General features: G+C 40.6%; 1 protein-coding gene across 2 annotated transcripts in view; it reads left to right on the forward strand.

Moving 5' to 3' along the window:
• Positions 1 to 440: 440 nt before the first annotated feature.
• LOC125636836 (endoplasmic reticulum aminopeptidase 2) overlaps positions 441 to 22476 on the forward strand; it is a 37859-nt gene continuing 15823 nt past the window's right edge. Inside the window, exons 1-12 of one of the 2 annotated variants that reach the window (XM_048850567.2) lie at positions 441 to 586; positions 1355 to 1426; positions 2055 to 2727; positions 4702 to 4840; positions 6105 to 6239; positions 6631 to 6751; positions 10062 to 10216; positions 11215 to 11328; positions 12516 to 12647; positions 15435 to 15566; positions 17990 to 18058; positions 21908 to 22083. In XM_048850567.2, coding sequence (XP_048706524.2) covers positions 2189 to 2727; positions 4702 to 4840; positions 6105 to 6239; positions 6631 to 6751; positions 10062 to 10216; positions 11215 to 11328; positions 12516 to 12647; positions 15435 to 15566; positions 17990 to 18058; positions 21908 to 22083 — 1712 coding nt within the window. In that variant the 5' untranslated portion in view covers positions 441 to 586; positions 1355 to 1426; positions 2055 to 2188. The remainder of the gene's footprint in view (positions 587 to 1354; positions 1427 to 2054; positions 2728 to 4701; positions 4841 to 6104; positions 6240 to 6630; positions 6752 to 10061; positions 10217 to 11214; positions 11329 to 12515; positions 12648 to 15434; positions 15567 to 17989; positions 18059 to 21907; positions 22084 to 22476) is intronic. The other variant, XM_075128590.1, reaches the window with a different exon arrangement.

Below are 22476 nucleotides of genomic sequence, written 5' to 3' on the forward strand. Positions count from 1 at the left end.
CTTCTTAATAGACAAAAAAGAAAAAAACAAACTTGCTTGTGACATGTGAAAACCAGCTTCCCAGATCAAATGGTTCCTATTATCTGGATTAGTTTTCCACAGAGACTGGAAAGTTCCTCGAAAATAAATGGAAACAGTAAATCAATTATTACTGAAGGCTGTTTTTGATTTTTCTATCATAAGCCTCTGACCTGTGGCTGCTATCAATATAGGCTTTATTATAGACTCACTGTGGTATTATAATTTTCTGTCCCACTCAAAGAGTTGGGGCACGATTGGTCGTTGTGAAGGATTCTGTGCTATTAAATCTCACAGGGTAGTAGGATGGGCGCACACAGCTTGCTTTGATTAGTGGGATAAATTATTGTCATGAGCTGTATCTGGTGAACAAACTCTGGAAACCCCCTGGTGGCTGCCTCCGAGTGAAAACAAAAGTGAAAATAAAGGCAGCACAATTCAAGGCTGCAGAAGCAAATGGGAAATAGTGATATACAGCCGTCTCCATGTGTTTGCTTTAAAAAAAAAAATCTAAAGCTGTTTTTGCAGAAAAGATGTCGTGATGAGACAGGAACATGCCATGGATCATGTAAGAGAGCTGCACTGAAAAGGGGGTGGGGGGGCTATGTGTGGGGAGGAGGATTCATTCTGTGCTTGCGGAAGAAGCTCTTAGTAGAAACTACTTGTCATTGCTTTCCTGCTCCTAATTATTTTCAGTGCAGTCATCAGCCATCTTTTAAACAACGTGGTGTATGTACCACATAGAAATATTCCACTTTCAATGCTTTAATATTTATTTTTGGCCTGTTTTTTACTTAAACTAATATAAATGAATCATTATAATAAAAACTACACATTAATTTTTTAAATCTTCTTTTAGGAGGTTTATTTGTACAGTGCTCTCATTCTCTTTTGCAGATTTCTAAACTTTTATGAGGGCACTCCACTGTCCAGATACTTGCCTGCTAAACCACATTAATTAAGTGAACAGAGAACCTTGCTTGAGCCCTTTGCCCCTGAGCAAATTGGCCACATTCACACCTCTGCAATTCCCCATAGTTTAATCTTGATACAGTGGACAAGGGAGCCATTTGGTAAGAAGAGTGAGATAGTATCATAGACAGGCACCAACGACCATTTTAGCAGCTGCATTCTGGACAAGCTGTCCAGAATGCAGCTGCTAAAATTACAACACTAAATAAAGACTTGCTGAGAGAAATGACACATTGCTGTGAGTACCTTATTCCACAAGTCCTGTCTCCTTCAGGTTAAGAGGAAATAGATGTGAGAGTTGAAATCTTCCTCTTGTCCCCTACAAATAACATAATCTCAGAGAAATGCAAAATTTTTCTTCCAGGTCTGCTAACCTTCAGGGCCCACTGTGAGATATAGATTTTTAGGAAAGCTGACAATGAAGCAAGTAACAAGGGTGAGTAGGGAAAGTGGGGAATAATTATTTTTTCTTGCTACATCTTTTTTTTTTTTTACATAAACATTAACCCTATAGTATATTTATTTTGATATGTTTATTTAGGCTGCAATTCAGCAAGGTACTTAAACACATGTTTAATTTCAAGCACATGAATAGTCTCTGCGGGGATGGGGTTTTATTGTATTTTCAAACAATTGTCTGAGGCACTTAGGGTACATCTACAGTGTGATGAAAGGCCCGTGTCATGGCTGTGGCTGGCTTGGGCCCACAGGGTTTGGGCTGAGGGGCTATACAATTACAGGATGGACTTTCAGGTTTGGGCGGGAAGCCAAGAGCTATGCTCCAGCCTAAGCCCAAACGTCTACACTGCAATTTTATAGCCCCACAGATGGGCCCCTGGAGCTTAAGTCAGCTGACCCAGATCAGTGGCTGGTCTTTTATTGCAATGTAGACATACCCATAGAGTTTCAAGCACCTCTTGTCATTTTAAACATTTAAATACATGTAAACTGAGTATTTTTGCCTGTGTGTTTTATGCAGGAAGCTTGATTATTACGACTAAAGATTTAACAAGTGAGGCTCAAACTTTTCTTACAGTTAAGACATCTGTTTTATTTTTCTCTAGATGAGAATTCATTAATGGAAAACTACATTACTGCCAGTGCATGATGCATTCTAAGCAAACAATATTTTCAAGACCTGGAAGTTTTAGCCAGAAGAAGCTACAGTTTTTTCTTTTGTTCTAGAGAGGCTCTTTCGATGCATGCCTTTGCAATGGCTAGTCTCTGTAGAATATGTCCATTGGTAGTAGTGCTGCAGCTATTACACATTTATTTTCTGGGAATTTATGGACTTAAACATCAAACAGGTAAAGACAATGTAACTTCCCCTCCCAATGGCAAGCCATTTCCTTGGAATAAGATGAGGCTTCCTGATATGGTAGTACCAATCCAATATGACCTCTGTATTCACCCTAATCTTACTACTGTACATTTTACTGGCCTGGAGAGGATAGAGATCTTTGTGAGAGAGAATACTAGATTTATCATCTTGCACAGCAAAGGCCTTGAAATCATCAGTGCAGTTCTTCTGCCCAAAGATGACTTGCGGTCCAGAAAACCAGGAAAACAGCTTCAAGTTTTAGAACATCCCACATATGAGCAAATTGCCCTGCAGGCTCCTGAAGTATTAACAGCTGGCCAGCGATACCTGGTTGTCATAGAGTTTCATGCAAGACTGGCGGATGGCTTTGATGGATTTTACAAAAGTACTTACAAAACTCGTGATGGGGAAACAAGGTAAGGAGTCTCTTTGAAGTTTTCTAGAGAGACAAGGTGGGTGAGGTAATATCTTTCATTGGACCAACTTCTGATGGTGAGAGACACACTTTCAAGCCACACAGAGCTCTTCTTCAGGTCTCTAATATCTTGGGACTGACAGGGCTACAACTACACTGCATAAAGTTTTACAGGTACTTGTGCCCTGACCTCAAGGTTTTATTTTTGCCTTATATCACTGTTAATGGTAATTGTATGTTTTCCTGGGATGTGACCTGTATGAAAGCAAAGTGATTAGCCCCAGCTTTCTGTGTATGAAACTTTCAATGAAAACACTAACTAAAAGGTAGAAGGCCTGCAGCTCAGTGGGATCAGGGTTCTTCTCTTCAACTGGGCTTGGGGCATGGTGTGCCTTGCTCTTTTCAGCAGCTACCCTGCTGGCCCAATTAGGAGTGCTACTGCTGTGCTCCGAAGGGAGTCTGGTTCTGTTCTCTTGGATCAGAGGAAGGATGGTAGCTATTATGTGGTGCCTCAAAGGACTATACGCTGGGGAGCTATAGGTGGTCATCTGTGAGTGATGGGGAAAGCCCTCCCTGAGCAAAAATTCAATGGAAGTGCGATGGATAAAAATGATAGCTGCAAAGTCTTGTATTACCTTCTATGGCTTTTGATTCCAAGTCGAGGGCATCACTTATATTGGATGGTTTAGATCAGCATTTCCCAAATGGGGGGTTGCGAGATGTGTGTTCTGCGCGGTGAGTGGCGGCTGCATGCCTCACCTCAGCGGGTTCCTGCCACCTCACTGCACTGTGTGTGCAGTGCAGTGAGAGGCGCTGCGACTCCTGGAGGCACTCACCCTGCACCCCACTCTGTGCACTAACGTGGCAGCAGCCAGCAGAGCAGGGTTTGCCTCTGCTGTTGTGCCAGGAGGAGGGTAGCTGACCTGCACCCAAAGGTACCAGCACCATCCAGGGCATTTTTTTAGCAGCCTTTTTGCTTACAGGAAGTGTTGCAAAATATACAATCTAGGCTGGCTAAGCCAGACTCTTACTAGATGAAGGCAAAAGTGGGGAAGGAAAAGGACTTGTGGGGAGCAAAACAGGTAAGCACATGCTCAGGTCCATCCATTTTCAGCAATATACGATTCATATGCTTTTTAAACATGCTTTGATTTAGTTTGTATGGGTGCCAGAATTATTATCTTTATCTGTGCTTCACAAAGCACATTCATTCAGTGTCAAAGGTCTCCTCAGTTGAAGGTGTTAGTTTACAAAAGCAAGTCACAAATCTGATGATGAGCATTCCCAACTGAATGTAATCATGTAACTGTTGTCAGCACAGGGGCTGACTTTCATTTTTCCAGGTGGGTGCTCCACCCCGGCTCTGCCCCAAGGCCCCACCCTCACTCCACCTCTTTCTGCCCATGCTCTGCCCCCTCCCCCCAGCATGTCCTGCCCATCACCGAACAGCTGATTGGGGGGGTCCGCTGAACAGCTGATTGGAGGGTGGCTGGTAGGTGCTGAGCACCCACTATATTTTTTCTGAGCACCCATGGAGTCAGCACTTATGGTTGTCAGAGTGACCAAACCCAATTAAGAAGTTTAGTTCTAAATTATTTAAAGTTACATCTACCAGCTGGTCAATTCTGTAAAATAGTCATGGTGCCTGCAATATACATTTACCCCCACCACATGCCCATCTATTATTTTTTCCTCTGGATTTCAAGTGCTCACTTGATAATGTGCAATTGGGTACTGACACTGGAACAAAGTGGCAGAGATACCAAAACATTCAAGAAAATCTATTATATTTACTGGTATTTGAGCCATATTTTAACTGATAAAAAAGCATAAAAGCTCTGTTTAGAAACTCTATTTTTATAAAACTTGCTAGATCAAGGTCTAAATCTGTTGCATGCTAAGATACAAAATCAGTGTCAGTCTTGATTTCATGTTTAACTTGGAAGGATTTTTTTCTGTATGTCATGTCTCATAGGATAATAGCTACTACAGATTTTGAGCCTACCTCAGCACGAATGGCTTTTCCATGCTTCGATGAACCATCTTTCAAAGCCAACTTTGCAATCACGATAAGGAGAGAAAGAAAACACATTGCATTATCCAACATGCCAAAGGTATGATTTTGTTAAAGGGTTGATGATGTAGTCAGATAACAGCTCTGAATGTTCAGTTTCTAATTCTTATTTTTGACAGACTGAAGTTCTGTTCAGGAAATTTCCTGCTGAAAATTTAGATGAAAATGAAAAAAAATGTTTTTGTTGATATTTTCAGGAAAAAATATCAAATGTTTATCCAAAAACCAAAACTCCCTGACTGAAACTGTTGATAGTTTTCAGTTTTTCAATTTTCTGATGAGAAATATCAAAACTTTTTGATGAAAGCAGACCCTTTCCATGAAAATATTTTAGTCAAAAATTCAATTTTTCATATGAAAAAAGATTTTGAAAGAAAATTTTAGACCAGCCCCATGTAAAACAGAATACGTTGTAGGCCAAATACAACTGGTGCTGCAAAGCCTTATGGATTTGGTCAATTATATGCACGTGCATGGTTCTGTTGAAGTCAATGGGACTATTCATATGTGTATAGCTAAGCACTTACGTAAGTGTAACAGCAGTGTACCCAGTTTGCCATTGGTCTTGTCCACTGCCTTAGTTTACCTTTTTCCTTAGTCAATCAGATGCCCACAACTGGAGCCTTTTTATCAACTCATCTTTTTGGGTATCTGATTTCTTAATATAAAATAACAGCTGAACGTTACATTTTTCAGTCCTCTTCCCCAGGGTCGCTAGTTCCTTCCAGCCCTTTACCAGGGCATCACCATCCTTATAGCCCATCCTCCTTATAGTCTTCCCTCCTGGGCTTCACAATCCTTTACAGCGCTTTCCTCTTTGGGCTTTCCCTCAGTGGGCTCCCCCTCCTTGCAGGTCCCTTAGCCTTTTAAGCTAAGCCAAGCCATATATTTCCCTAATATCCAGCAGTGGGTCTCCTGGCTGTCACATGATCTTGCAGGACTACAGTTCCCCAGATCACTCAGAAAGTGTGCCAACAGGCTTGCTTTTAAAAGGGCCAAGCCTTGGAACAGAGTTGACTGGCTCTGGGTCACCACTACTCTTAAAGAGGAAAGACTATCTTGTTCAGGATTGGAACCCACAACTTTAAGATCTTCAGTCCAGGGTCTTTATCATCATATTTGTATGGGCAGGGTCTAGCACACTGTGGCTGCTGCCAGCATGCAAATAATGAATAATTTTTCCTGGTATAATTTTATTGAACCCTCGGTTGATTTTGGCTTGCCATCTGTTAAATAGGTTACTCATGGTATCAATCTATTGGTTTGTGAGAATTTTTAATAGAAGATTTTTTTTTTAATTGCAGATTAAAACAATTGAACTCGAAGGAGGCCTGTTGGAAGATCATTTTGATGTGACTGTAAAAATGAGCACTTACCTTGTAGCCTACATAGTTTGTGATTTTAAGTCTGTGCAGGCCACAACATCATCAGGTATCAAGGTGAGTTCAGGTTTCAGCATAGCCAATAACTAAGGTTATTTTAGGGCTTGACATTTTTTGATTAGAGCACTGAGGTATACAGGCAATGAGCAGAGAGACTGGAAATGTCAAGTCGTATATCCAGGAAGAGGAAATAGACAACAGAGTTACAAATCAGTGGATGTAACCAAACAGCTACCCCTATTGCATTAAAGCAAGTTCATTTCCATCTTTTCTGCCTAATAGCATTTCTAATAAAACTTTTGCATGATACCAAGTGCTGGAGTTGCTGCAGAGAAAGCATGTGATTGAGATGATGGGAGGGGAATTGATCCAAACATGATTGCTATCTTAAGAATAGATCTATAAAATGAAGAAGTTTGGGAATCACTGCTGTAATCTATTTTCATAGGTATCCATCTACGCATCACCTGACAAATGGAGCCAGACACATTATGCCTTAGAATCATCAGTGAAACTACTGGAATTTTATGAGAAGTACTTTGATATTAGCTTTCCTTTACCAAAACTGGGTAAGTCAAACATCAATATCAGTACAGTTCATGTATAACTCTTTCAGTCACAGAATTTCTCCTTTCTCACACAAAACTAAATGAGCAATTCAAAATTTTATTCTAGCTGAGAAAAGTCAACATGTTATATGAAAGATTATGTTTTGCAATAGAGTGGTTATAGGCTTCTGCATAGTTTAGCTGAAATCAAAATGTTTTTCCTTACAAGGGCAAAATTCTGTCCTCTGATCTGTACCTTGGATAAGCCCAAAAGTCTTTAATTAACTACGTTGCTTAATTACGTGAGAAGAGTCAAAATACAAGACTCATGCAGACCATTGGAGTGGAAAGTTATCCTCTTGAAATAATGGAGCAAATGAAAGGACTTGGAGAACCTGAGAGTCCACTACAGCGTAATCTCGTTTATCTGAATGTCCTGGAAAGCAAATGAATAGTTTTAGATAATCAAGGGAATTTTCAGTGTAATTAATAAACTATAGTGCACTGGCTCCTGTTTCAGTTAACTAGGAGTTTCCAGTAATTGAAGTTTGGCTAATGAAATTTGTACTGTATTTAAAAAATCCTCCTGTTGTGTCCCCAGTTATGGCAACTCCTTAAATTAAGGTACTGAGCCTTGCTGAGTACACAAGTATGTGCCCAATCCTGCGAATGCTTACTCTTGAGAATAGAGCAGAGGGGCCCAAACGTTTCTTCTCATGACCCCGCCCTTATAAGTAATGTAATGTGTTTGCGCCCCTCCAGGCCGGGAGCAGAGTAGTGGCCAGGCTGGGGCCAGTAGCCAAGAGTGGGAGCCAGGAGCCTATGGCCAAGCTGCAGCCAGGAGCAGGGGGCTGGGGACTGGAGCAACAGCTGCAGACAGAGGCTGGGGGAGGGGTCAGAGCGGTGATGGGTGGCACTCCCTACCAGCCCTCCACCCCTGCACCCCACGGGGACTGGCCCAGACCCCACTGAGCCTCCCCGGTTGTTCCTCTGTGCCCCCCGGGGGGGTGCGCCACAATTTTGGGACCACTGGAATAGAGGTTTCTAGAATTATACTGAGCTCCCTGTAAAACCTGAGAATGATTCTCTGGGATCATTCTCTTCTTTGATTGATCCACAGCCCTGGTCAGGAGTAATTTCCCAGGGAGTCCTTTGTGACTGTTGATAATTCGTTTTTTCACGTACTGTTGATAGTTCGGTTTTTCACAGCACATGACTCAGCACTTCAAATCTGTTGTGCTCCTTCATAATTAAAAGTAGTTTAGGTTTTTTTAAAAAAGACTATTGGACCTCAGTCAAACTAGCCTTTGAATCAAGATTGGATTTTCCAAGGGGAAAGCTATACTGAAATCAAGTAATAATGAACTCACACAGAACTAAATTTCTATCAACACGGATATTGAAAAATTACAGAAGAACAAGACTCATGAGGGGTCTCAGTCTCTCCTCATCTGAGGGAGCTATGGAGACAGAAAACAACTCTTCAGAGCAACGAGAGTGAAGCAGCAGGGAGAGAGGCAGACCAAAGAGATTCAGCAGCAGCAGAAGTGCTCAGAACAAGGGAAGCCTTTATTTAGCTTTTTACTTGGAGTAGTGTTAGCTGAAAAGCTTCGTTGTAATGGACCTTTTTAATGCCCAGATCAAATATGGAGCTAGCTTGCAAATGAGATAATAAATATTAAAAGCTCATGGTGCATGGTACTGGCTTGGCAAGAAGCAGATCATTCACCCTTGGCAAATAATCTTCCTTCTGCAGATAATACTCTTCCATTAATTTTTTGGTATTCCTTTCCTTCCTGGAAGTCTCATAACTTTTGGAAAAGGAATTTTTGTTTTTTTGTTTTTTGAGCAAATCACTGCCTCTCAGACAAGATGTGCAGTATTTAATGTAAGACAAGCCAATCTAAATAGAAAAATAAGCTCCTAACATTACATTTTACAAAATTGTTTACTATGGGAGCTATAGGAGGACCTAGTACATTTGCCAACTTGATTTCTTAGCTAGAAAGGACCACCTGAATGTGCATCAGGATTCATAGGGCTGATGGTAAGACATTTGCATTTCATAAAGGTTAACATACTCAGAATCTCTAAGGCTATGTCTACTCTACTGCAGGATTGATACTGCTGTGATCAGTGCACCAGGGTCGATTTAGTGGGTCTAGTGAAGACCCACTAGATCGAAGAGCGACTCCGGTACTCCACTGGGAATGAGAGGAGTAAGGTAGTGGGAGAGCGTCTTCCATAGACACAGCAGTGAGTCAACCTAAGCTACGTCGACTCCAGCTACATGAATAACGTAGCCAGAGTAGCGTAACTTAGGTTGACGTACCACGATAGTCTAGACAGAGCCTTGGAGGATGCATAGTCTGTAGTAGCTTGTTATCTGATCAGCAGTAAATTTCAGGCCTTTTCATGTGGTTGGTAAGTAGCTCTGTAGGAGTGTGCAATGGTGATAGTTTCCAACAGGGGGAGAAAATTAGGAGGGAGGAAAATGGAAGATCTCTGAGTTTCTGCAATTGCCCAGCGCAGCGGTTCAGGACCAAGTGCAATACTCAGATGTAGATACTTTGCATGCTGTATGTTGTCAGCTTGCCCCTACACTGCTTGTGTATATGAATATTTGATTTATTTCTAGCTTTTTCTATGGTGCTTATCACCACAATAACTGAGCACTTCATGAATATGGATGAATTTATCCTCATAACATACCTATGAGATAGGGAAGTATAGTTACTATCCCCATTTTACATGTGAGGAATTGAGGCACAAAGAAATTAAGTGATTTGTTCACTTATGGCAGAGCTGGGAAAAGAACCCTTGGTTTTTCTAAATCCCACTCCAAGGGCTTTATTCACAAGACCATCTTTCCTCTCTGTAAGGTTACACAGGAAGCAGAGCTGGAGACAGGTCTCTGAGGTGGTAGGCCTGTGTCTTACTACTAGACCATGATGTCTCTCTGATATCCTTCTAAAATAAGGAAGAAAAGCTAAGCAAAATAAGTTCTCTCTCTGTCGTACACTAGTCTAGGCTTTGTTAGCAACACTTGTTGCCCGTAACGCTTATTTACCCAGCGTACAGTTCCTTATCCAGTGAAAAGGAACTCTTGTTACTCCACTGCTAGCTATGCTCAGAGAAGAGGAATCTGAAGTTGATTTGCTCCTGGCTTCCCACTTCTTTTCTCTCTTTCTCCTATGGAGGTCTGACTGGAGTCAATGGGAGTGATTGCACTGAGTTTGGGAAGGAACACATGGACCATTGAACTAGTTAACAACAAAGGGCTTGAAAAGTTAATACTCAGTAATAACACAGGTTTTATGTTAAATCTTAGATCTTGTTGCTATCCCTGATTTCCAGTCAGGAGCCATGGAAAACTGGGGTCTCATCACGTATAGAGAGACTTCACTGCTCTATGATGCCAAGACCTCCTCAGCATTCGACAAACTGTGGGTCACAAAGGTGATAGGCCATGAGTTAGCACATCAGGTAAATTTTTTTTGTATTTAACTTGGACTTCTTTCTTTGCAAGACTGAAAAAAAAAAAAAGGCACTTATGTAGAGATGGCAGTTAAAGCCAAGGCTGAAGTATAGACAATCTAAAGAGCTTTAACAGAGTTAATGTTATGCATGGAGCCAAGAGAACAAATGGCTTACAAGGGAGAAGGATTGTGAATAATAATAATAATAATAATAGTAATCAATGGTATTTATTTAGGCACCTTTCTGCAGCAGCATTTAGAGTGCTAGATGGAACTATTTAGGACAAATTTTGCTCTCCCTTATACTAGTGTCAAGCTCAGACGAGTCATTCCAGATTGACCTTTGTAAATGCAAGCAGAATTTGGTCCATTAACTTTAGAAAAAAGAATCCAGACAATTCTTGCTACCTTGTCAACTTACAAATATTTAAATTCAAGGCCTCTTCTCTTGTGGCGGCTGCATGTATTAGCGAATGTTGACTTTCCTTATTGTGAAGGCTTAAAAAAATAGTAAAAAAGGAGAATAACTATGAATGTAATTGTGAATCAAATAGCATTGAAAATGAAGCCTTCAATTAATTCACAGAACAGATGCAGCAAGCAAGCAATGGGAGTCTAAGCTTCTCCTACACTCTCTAATAAGATGCTGCAATGATAGTTAGAGGGTCCACTCCCAGGAGTAAGAAGATATTTCATCCCTCATCTCATTTCAATCTTTTGCTTCCTTTGATTTAAAATGTGACAGAATACAGAATAGCTTTTTAAAAAATTGCATATAGATTCAGAAATAAAAATCCAGCTTTCTTAGATTTCCATTACGTTTCATGAAATTCTGGTTTTGTCCTTTTTGTCCTTCCTTTGTTCAATTTTCTTTGACATATAAATCAAATTTGATCTTAATAAAGCACATAGATGTGCCTGAACTTAAGATAAAAGCTCCCTTTCTAAGTATAGTAATTGCCAAGTTTCATTTTCCTTTTGTTTACTTGAGATTTTGTCTTTTAGTGGTTTGGTAATCTGGTTACTATGGAATGGTGGAATGACATTTGGCTAAATGAAGGTTTTGCCAGATTCATGGAGTTGGTTTCTGTTAGTGCTACGTACTCAGAGCTGCAGATTGTAAGTAATACAGCTATCTTGCTAATCCTTCTTCTCTGTTGGGTGCCAATGAAAAATTATATACAGGTCACTACCAGGAAAATACAACAAAATGTTTTGTCTGAAAAGGGGTTAGCAAAGAGAGCATCTGCAGCTTAGAACAGCAGTATATCTTCAGAATTGATTCCTGGTCTGTAAGCACATTTTTGCAGTAAAATTTAGTCTCGTTTTCCTTTTAAGCCCTATTTCTTCCATCTCTCTTTCCTAAATCTAAGCAATTTTGTTGTTATAAAAAGAATTGCAGTAAAAGATAAGAGGCTATCTGGTACATTGCATTCTGGCCCTTGCAACAATGTAGTTATGGTTGAGAAGGCATTTTTTTAGATCCTTATTTTCTGGCACTTAAACACTTTTTTGAAAAAAATTATACTTTAGGCAAAAACTTCTCATATTTGTTCTCCACTCAAAAGTGAATTTATCTTGAAATTCTGAACGGAATTTGCCTGGCTATTTTTGGATTCTGTGTACATGATTTCCAGTCACCAGTCTTTATTCAACTGTGGATTATGCTGGCACACACTGCTCGTTTGCTGTTCCAGCTAGAATAGCATTTAGCCGATATTCCAAATGTATGCATATATGTATCTATGTAGCATAGAGAATCTATTGTAAACTATATTCATAAAGTGGTTTAGCATATAGCAACCTTTTGCTCCCCTTAGAAATGAGTATAGACACAATCTGAAAAATTCTGATGTGAATTATGAACACTCAAAAACTGGATTCAGGCCTTTCTGAAGATTTACCTTTAACTACAGCAGAGCTGATGTTCCACTATAATAGGGGCCAGTTATGGATCTGAACTTGGATTATGATGATCCTTATCTTCACTGACATATTGGGGAGTTTGGATCTGGGAATTTGTGTCAGGTCTATTTTTGTTAGAAATTAAAATTTTGGAGATTGCAAAAAAACCTCTTGCAAACAAAGTTTGCAAATTTTTAGGTTTTTCAGATGTCATGCAAATATATCAGTATATATCAGGAATCTTTTCTGTACAGGAGTCGTACTTGATCATTATGCCAGGGAAGAGGTTTTTGCGTGAACATTTGTGTCTTTGTACTGTGTTTTATTTTTGTCCATGTAGTGTCTATCTCTTTGAATCCATATCACGTCTAGAAGGTGATAACTGTCTGTACATCCCACAGGAGGATTACTTTCTGAATGTATGTTTTGGTGCAATTGCAAGGGATTCATTAAATTCATCTCATCCAATCTCCAACCCAGCAGAAACTCCTACTCAAATAAAGGAAATGTTTGATACTGTGTCCTATGACAAGGTACTGTATATCAATTCATAAATGCAAAAAGATCTTTTGCTGCCACGACACTTGAAATTCTGAGCAACCTGAACACCAGTTGTTCAGAGGAAAAACTGTGAATCTTGCAGTATGATGACAGATTTGACATTAGCTCTCTGCATTTGTCTGACCTCCCATGAATTGATTAATTATTATGGTTCCACTCTGCTAATCCCTTGGCTCCAGCCACCCAGGGTTCCCCACTACTAGATGATAACTAGGGTGAAATCCTGGCCCATGTATGGTCTGAATATATGGACTGTGTGAGGGAGAGTTCCACAAGGGTTGTGTGTGTGTTAAAGTTCTTCCCTTTATGTCATTCCATGACCCTACTGCATCTCATGTGATGTGTTAGCCTTCCAATCCAGCAGCGTTCCTTCCCCCATCTGTAGAAGTGTTGGCCAGTGCATCAGTGTAGTCGCATCCTGCGCCGACTCAACACACAGCTCTATATTGCTATGGATGGAACCTCACTTCATGTTGCATATAGGGTGTGGACAGGCTGTTCCATAGGCTTCTTGATCCTGCCCCCAACCCACATATAGCAGAACCATACCAGTTCCTCAGCCTACTGCAATACGCCCCTGTGGGCAGTATTTGCCTCACCAAAGAGTTAAGTGTAACATACAACTTATCCTTCCAGTTGTACTAGTGAAGGCACATTCTGATTTTAGTTTAAGAGAAATCATGAATATAGAAGGCAAACACGAACCAGAATGGGGTGATTTTGGCAGTAGACTACTTTCTTATACCAATCATAGTAGGTGTGGATTCATATTATGCTGTTTCCTGTTCTCCTTAGATCCCCTGAAACGTTGCATCAGCATTGAAATATCTGGTGTATTTTATATGATATATAATATTTTACTAGTTTGACCTTCCAGTATGTATATGTTAATTGCCATCCCATCTCAACAGCTTAAACTAGAGTGCACACAACAAGAGCAGTAAAATGGACAATCCAATCATATAATCTGTGGCTCTATAGTCGTGCTAACACATATGGTTGATTCTTATAAAGTACTCTTGAAGGAAAACAGGCTGCCGATGTAGCTATTAGGATGCCCCTCATCCCTTTTATTTTATTTATTTATTTATTATTTTGCAACAGCAGCTAAAGCTGAAGCCTACCCTGGCTTCTCAGGGTAAGCCACACAGGAAAGTTGCATGAGTTTAACTAAAACCAGTTATTGAACAAAATACAGTTTAAGTCAGTGCAAAAGATTGTGTGGATTTTGGTTTGTGTGGCTTCTTTTAGTTTCACTTAAACTGATTTTCAATAGATTTAAGATCATTGGAAGTAAGTGGCTCCTTTACTAAAATAGGAGTGTCCATAGAAGAGTTAGTACTTTTAAAACTATATTGGTTTAAATTCACATTAAGTTGTCCTGGTTTAACTGTCCCATGTAGACAAGGCCCAAGTGCTTTTTGAGATGTATAAAATACAGATGAAGTCAAGAAGGCTTTCCAGTCAACATAGTGGTCCTGCTCTTAGCTAACTTCAGGCTGCCTTTGCTTGGAAGAGCAGAAGAACTGGCAGCTCCAGTGCAGAGATTCCGTTGGGGATTCCAAGAGAATAAGGCCAATACCCAATATAATTTTGGGTATTTATCAACTGTTTAGGATTAAAGTTGAATACACTCAGAGACCAAAGCAGGGGACATTGAATTCTATGAGGTTTAAATACATATGATAGTAGTAGTAATAAACATTCAACATTACTTGCTTTATGGTGTACTTCTATGATCTTTATATTAACAATATTAAACTACAGATTCATTGATAGTTATTACCCAAAGCAACAGAAGAAATTACTTTACGCCGTGTGAAACAGAATTGGCATTTACTCTAGATACTAAATTCTTTCACCAAGTCAGATCAGTATCTGATCCCCACTGGAAGCTGATAGAATACTAATGTGAATTTGTGTGGAACTCTTGACTTAAGTTTATTAATCATCCTCTTTAATAGCTTTTTAAATTAGTTAGTTGCCCAAACATGTGGATGCATGCACACTCTGTAGTACTAACATTAATTAATTACATTTTATAAAGAGTTCTGAGGTCTTTCAAATGAAAAGCATAATGAAATGCCAAGTTCTATTAGTTATATTGTTGAAGAACAACCAGAGTCAATATGGCTGCGTACAGAGGCAGGAGGAAGAATTTTAGTGCCCATTATTGTAATATGACTGTTCTTTGGTCTAAAATCTGGAGTCAATGAATATGTCTGCAAATAACAAGAATCCATTTGCTGGTACTGAAATTTTGTCATTAATGACCTCTAGCTGTTTGCAGTTTTCTGTCTGTAGAATCCACTGTCAGATACAAAATTACAGAACTTGGTTATTATCCATAGGGACAATTCCACTTTCTTTGGGATACCCTTTCACATAATATGACAGCACTGAAATCAGACACTGGCAAAAGTTATAATATAATAATATTACAAATAAATTTCAAAACCTTTATGCTATGCTAAAGAATACCAGTGACCTGACCTCAACAGGTCTCCATGGTAGCTGTGGCAGTTCAGAATGCTTCAAGGAGCCAGCCAGTGTGTCTTTGGGCATCATGTCTTGAATACCCATTTTCACCTGACTAATGAAAACATTCAGTACATATTGCTGAAGCAATTGTTTTATTCATACCACATTAGCAATACACTTTAAGCTCTCAGTTTAACCATCACTGGCTAAACAAGTCGTGCTCATAGGAATGTAATGTAAAATCATTTGTTTGAATACTTCCTACTTTTCTATTTTAGGGAGCTTGTATTTTGAAGATGCTCCAAGATTTCCTATCTGAGGTGGTGTTCCAGAAAGGAATAATTCACTACTTGAAGAAGTACAGCTATAGGAATGCAAAGAATGATGACTTGTGGAACAGCATGGCCAATGCAAGTTCTGTCCTTTGTTGAAATATGTTGTATTATATCCATGTATACAGTAGCTGCAAATAGGGAATTTGGATTTTATATGCAATTAATAGAGGAATGTATTAGTGATTATACTGCATACAATTTTTTTTCAGTTGCCTTCACCAAAACTACATTAAAATAATCTGGATGATCCCATCTGTGCTGAAAAACCCCCAGCACATTCCAAATAAATGGCCCAGTACATGAGCTCCACGCAGGCTCAGGAGTTCCTCCACGTGGAGCTCATTACAAGAATGGGGCCTACAACTCTCTCGTTATCTTTCACCACCCTAGCCCCAATCCAGCAAAGCTCATGCTTAGCTTTAAGCCTACAAGAAATCTCACTGATTTCACCATGCTTAAAGTTAGGCATATACTTATAGATCATAGAATCATAGAATATCAGGGTTGGAAGGGACCTCAGGAGGTCATCTAGTCCAACCCCCTGCTCAAAGCAGGACCAATCCCCAATTAAATCATCCCAGCCAGGGCTTTGTCAAGCCTGAGCTTAAAAACTTCTAAGGAAGGAGATTCTACCACCTCCCTAGGGATCATGTGGAACTGGGGTCAAAATTTCCTTGAATAGTGGGTGCTGGACATGAGTAGTATGAAACTCTAATACAGCAACACAGACACGCATGGAAATGGAAAAGTGATTGTCTCAACTATCACAGGCTCACAGGAACTGCTCATGCTGGGCAATGTACAAAGGATTGAATTATGGACCAAATTTTCACCAGTCTGATGCAAATGCATCTGCAAACTTTGCTCACAAACCCTACAATTGCATGTACCAATCAGAATGGCAGATGCCTGCTGTGATGGGGCAGAGTGTCCCACACCAGCAGAGAAGGAGTTAAGGAGAGACGTTGGGCCCAGCTAGCCCCACCCCGCTATACTTGCAGCCAATGCTACACCTGGAGAAGGAATAAAAGGAGAGAGCCTGGTGCAGTTCAGGGCTGACTGGCCAGAAAGGCAGCTTCACTTGTGACTGCTCTGCCTAGCAGGCCTGTCTCCGTAATGCCACTGGGTAGGATCAGCAAGACCTCAAGGAGCAAGCTATGCTCAGAGCAGAGACTGTTTGGGAACCAAGCCTGAAGGAAAGGGCAGAATGCCTCTCCCACAACTGGAACACTGGGGGATGGCCCAGTAGTCAGTTATGTTTGCTTTTGTGTTTTAGAGCATTTTGGGGTGGGGCTGCCTCTGTGGAGCCTGGAGACAGAGACTTCTTCCTCCTTGCCAGGAGATGCGTAGCCGCATCAGGGCACTCAGAACATCCACAAGGGGTCACTACTGCAGTCACACCATTACACCTACTTAAACAATTATCATACACATAGGGGGGTTGTATGAAAATTAGTGCACCTACAAAACTTGCGGTCTAATTTTTGGAGATCTGTTAAAAATGAGTCCCTATCATATAAGTACATTCTTCTGCCATCTGAGGCCTGATTCACTGCATTACTCCAGTTTTTCAGTGGTGTGTAACTTGATGATCTATTTAGTTGTATATGGTACTTTTAAATGGGCTTATGCTGGTTTAAAACTGCAAAAATACAGTGGTGAATCAAACATCTTCATCTTTAATTTCTTCCCTTTTTTCTCAGAGCTGCATTCATAAACATTGTTACCTTTTTATTTCTCTCTCGTGCTCTCTTATTTACAGTTTTACTTTATCGCTGAACAAAATAAATTGAAAAAAATTAAATTCCGTATTAATTCAATACTGATTTGTTCAGCTGCCATAATTCAGTGGGAAGGAGCATACTATGAACCAAAGTCTGCACGGTATACACTTATGCCCGTAAACACCAGTTCATAGCAGTAAACAGCTGCAAACAGTCTTTCAGACAGGACAAAATGTAACAAACAGACCTTTCACAATGATGGGCCTAATTCTCTCCACAGTTTTAGCCCAAGGTGTGTCATTAATCCATTAATTAGCTATTGAACATCATCACACTGAATTTGTTCATTGGCAATCCTCCAAATTAAGCAGACATGCCGTTTATTTGGGTGCTGACTAGAAGGATTCTATTGTATATTTTTGGTATTTTTGAAAAGGTCTTAAGTTGTTTTTTTCCCCTTTAATATTGATAAGAGCACAAATTAAACATGGGAAAAATTTAATGTATATCAGATATATTGTCTGTCACTGTTAAATTTATCTACGCACAAACATACCTATTCAATATGCTCAAATGAGAGATTAAGAAGCACTGATGAGAGTCTGTCATTAGTAGCCCTTTGTTTAGTGAGTGGCATTTGTACCTTCAGATTTACTAAATTATTTGATTGGTCTCTTTTAGCTGTATTATTGGTTTTTTGTTGTTTTTTTTTTAAACAAACTCTTCTAAATATATGTCGTGTGTCAGGATTCACATTTCTTTTATGTTTTACAGACCTGCTCTGAAAGTGACTTCTCTTCTGGCAACTTTTGCTATACAGCTTCCAGGCCTCTTAGCAGTACAGTAAGTAAATTGTTAGAAGATAAAACACTAGAATGACAAGGTGATGATATGACAAGATGTCCTGCTGCTGACTCTAGGGCTTAGTAAACAAATCTTGCATAATGACAGGTTTCAGAGTAACAGCCGTGTTAGTCTGTATTCGCAAAAAGAAAAGGAGTACTTGTGGCACCTTAGAGACTAACCAATTTATTTGAGCATGAGCTTTCGTGAGCTACAGCTCACTTCATCGGATGCATACCGTGGAAACTGCAGCAGACTTTATATATACACAGAGAATATGAAACAATACCTCCTCCCACCCCACTGTCCTGCTGGTAATAGCTTATCTAAAGTGATCATCAGGTGGGCCATTTCCAGCACAAATCCAGGTTTTCTCACCCTCCACCCCCCCACACAAATTCACTCTCCTGCTGGTGCTAGCCCATCCAAAGTGACAACTCTTTACATAATCAAGTCGGGCTATTTCCTGCACAAATCCAGGTTTTCTCACATCCCCCCCACCCCCATACACACACAAACTCACTCTCCTGCTGGTAATAGCTCATCCAAACTGACCACTCTCCAAGTTTAAATCCAAGTTAAACCAGAACATCTGGGGGGGGGGGGTAGGAAAAAACAAGAGGAAACAGGCTACCTTGCATAATGACTTAGCCACTCCCAGTCTCTATTTAAGCCTAAATTAATAGTATCCAATTTGCAAATGAATTCCAATTCAGCAGTTTCTCGCTGGAGTCTGGATTTGAAGTTTTTTTGTTTTAAGATAGCGACCTTCATGTCTGTGATTGCGTGACCAGAGAGATTGAAGTGTTCTCCGACTGGTTTATGAATGTTATAATTCTTGACATCTGATTTGTGTCCATTTATTCTTTTACGTAGAGACTGTCCAGTTTGACCAATGTACATGGCAGAGGGGCATTGCTGGCACATGATGGCATATATCACATTGGTGGATGTGCAGGTGAACGAGCCTCTGATAGTGTGGCTGATGTTATTAGGCCCTGTGATGGTGTCCCCTGAATAGATATGTGGGCACAATTGGCAACGGGCTTTGTTGCAAGGATAAGTTCCTGGGTTAGTGGTTCTGTTGTGTGGTATGTGGTTGTTGGTGAGTATTTGCTTCAGGTTGCGGGGCTGTCTGTAGGCAAGGACTGGCCTGTCTCCCAAGACTTGTGAGAGTGTTGGGTCATCCTTTAGGATAGGTTGTAGATCCTTAATAATGCGTTGGAGGGGTTTTAGTTGGGGGCTGAAAGTGACCGCTAGTGGTGTTCTGTTATTTTCTTTGTTAGGCCTGTCCTGTAGTAGGTAACTTCTGGGAACTCTTCTGGCTCTATCAATCTGTTCCAACCTCAGCCTGGTCCAGTCCACACAAGAGATCCACTTCCTGGACACTACAGTGCTAATAAACAATGGTCACATAAACACCACCCTATACCGGAAACCTACTGACCGCTATTCCTACCTGCATGCCTCCAGCTTTCACCCTGACCACACCACACGATCCATCGTCTACAGCCAAGCTCTGCGATACAACCGCATTTGCTCCAACCCCTCAGACAGAGACAAACACCTACAAGATCTCTGTCAAGCTTTCTTACAACTACAATACCCACCTGCAGAAGTAAAGAAACAGATTGATAGAGCCAGAAGAGTTCCCAGAAGTTACCTACTACAGGACAGGCCTAACAAAGAAAATAACAGAACGCCACTAGCGGTCACTTTCAGCCCCCAACTAAAACCCCTCCAACGCATTATTAAGGATCTACAACCTATCCTGAAGGATGACCCAACACTCTCACAAGTCTTGGGAGACAGGCCAGTCCTTGCCTACAGACAGCCCCGCAACCTGAAGCAAATACTCACCAACAACCACATACCACACAACAGAACCACTAACCCAGGAACTTATCCTTGCAACAAAGCCCGTTGCCAATTGTGCCCACATATCTATTCAGGGGACACCATCACAGGGCCTAATAACATCAGCCACACTATCAGAGGCTCGTTCACCTGCACATCCACCAATGTGATATATGCCATCATGTGCCAGCAATGCCCCTCTGCCATGTACATTGGTCAAACTGGACAGTCTCTACGTAAAAGAATAAATGGACACAAATCAGATGTCAAGAATTATAACATTCATAAACCAGTCGGAGAACACTTCAATCTCTCTGGTCACGCAATCACAGACATGAAGGTCGCTATCTTAAAACAAAAAAACTTCAAATCCAGACTCCAGCGAGAAACTGCTGAATTGGAATTCATTTGCAAATTGGATACTATTAATTTAGGCTTAAATAGAGACTGGGAGTGGCTAAGTCATTATGCAAGGTAGCCTGTTTCCTCTTGTTTTTTCCTACACCCCCCCCAGATGTTCTGGTTTAACTTGGATTTAAACTTGGAGAGTGGTCAGTTTGGATGAGCTATTACCAGCAGGAGAGTGAGTTTGTGTGTGTATGGGGGTGGGGAGGATGTGAGAAAACCTGGATTTGTGCAGGAAATAGCCCGACTTGATTATGTAAAGAGTTGTCACTTTGGATGGGCTAGCACCAGCAGGAGAGTGAATTTGTGGGGGGGGGGTGGAGGGTGAGAAAACCTGGATTTGTGCTGGAAATGGCCCACCTGATGATCACTTTAGATAAGCTATTACCAGCAGGACAGTGGGGTGGGAGGAGGTATTGTTTCATATTCTCTGTGTATATATAAAGTCTGCTGCAGTTTCCACGGTATGCATCCGATGAAGTGAGCTGTAGCTCACGAAAGCTCATGCTCAAATAAATTGGTTAGTCTCTAAGGTGCCACAAGTACTCCTTTTCTTTAAACAAATCTTGCATCTCAGTTCTTCAGACTGGCAACTGCTGAGCTTGCCCTTGACTTGATGCACGCAGGCTCTGGAGAAAGCAATTCTAGATATGCTGCATTTAGTAAATGCACTTCCTGGACTTAAACTATAGAGCAGTGGAGCTTGTCATTTGTTTTCCTCACTAGAGATAAGGTTGCAGTGAGGAAGAGTGAATTAAAAAACCAAAAACAAGCCAAAATTTAGGAGAAAGGAATGGCTTTGAACTAAAGAAATCCCACTGTATGTTACGTGCTGGACAGTATGTTATTGGTCAATAAATTGAACCACAGACTTTTTCTGAATGACGTTATTGCATGATGCATTTTTATTCTGGAATACCCCAGAAATATACAGGTGTATCAGCACAGCTTGGCCACAAAGCATCCAAAAATCTGGTCCAAATTTTGGTTAGTGGCCTTGCTCAGCACCTTTGAAAATTAGGCCATTTGCGACTTGCTGCTAGGTATATTGTGACTTGCCCAAAGGCACACAGGAAGTGTATGGCACAGCCAGGAACAGAACACAGTTCCACTGTCTTCCAGTTCTGTGCTTTAGGCATGAGATTATTCTTTGAGACTCATTCAGGAGATTTATCAAAAACAAAACAAAACTTTCTGTCTTTTGGAGGCAGAGAAGATGGACTGGGAAACCTATGCCTCTCAAGGATCTCTTTAGAATTTGTAGATGTATGTAAATACCCATACTGGCATTCTTACTGTAACAGCTTCCCAGTGTAAAAGCTTTACCATCTTTGCCATTATTTGTTAAATGGATGTCTTGTACATAACCATCGCTCTCGCAGGGAGAACCATTGTGGTTTCTTTAATGGCATGTAAAGTTGCTGCTCATTTAGTCCTGGCTAGCTCCCAGAACCAAAAGTCAAACCAGAGTCTATCAGATTGCCAGCACTGGCTCTCTGGCCTGCAAACCCAAATGTGTACCAGATTTATTTTTGGGAGATACTTTTAAGTGTGTCACTGAATATAGTTTGTCTATGGTCATTTCAGTTCAGTCATATGGGGAAACTTACAGAGATTGAAGAGATGATGAACACTTGGACGCTTCAGAAAGGGATCCCACTGGTTCTTGTTAAATGCGAAGGGAACACCTTAAGATTGCGACAGGAGCGCTTCCTTAAGGGTGTTTTTGAAGAAGACCCTGAATGGGCTAACCTGCAGTCAAGGTATCTACACTTACCTTACTTTGATAATACTACTTATGTTTGTTCTGTTGCTGCAGTTTCCAGTATAGAAAAAGGTACCTGATATTCTGGCAGCTTGATATTACATTATTACCGTCTAATATAATTAGGTCAGCCGAGGCAGGAGGTAAGTTTATTAATAGGTGACATGAAGTATGTGAACGAGGCATAGTACAAGTGTTCCTGCTGATTTGGCAAGGATGGACAGCAGATGTCCACTTTCCTGGCTACTGGCATGGAGCAAATCAGAAGCTGGCTGTAAGGGTAGGACTACATAAGAGGCAAATGTAACAAGAATTTATATAATGGGAAACTCTGTAGAGGACTTAACCACAGGAACAGGGTAGAGCTGAAAAGTGAAATGTGTTCTTGGTT

The sequence above is a fragment of the Caretta caretta genome, chromosome 5 (genome assembly GCF_965140235.1).
Source record: "Caretta caretta isolate rCarCar2 chromosome 5, rCarCar1.hap1, whole genome shotgun sequence".
NCBI lineage: Eukaryota > Metazoa > Chordata > Testudines > Cheloniidae > Caretta > Caretta caretta.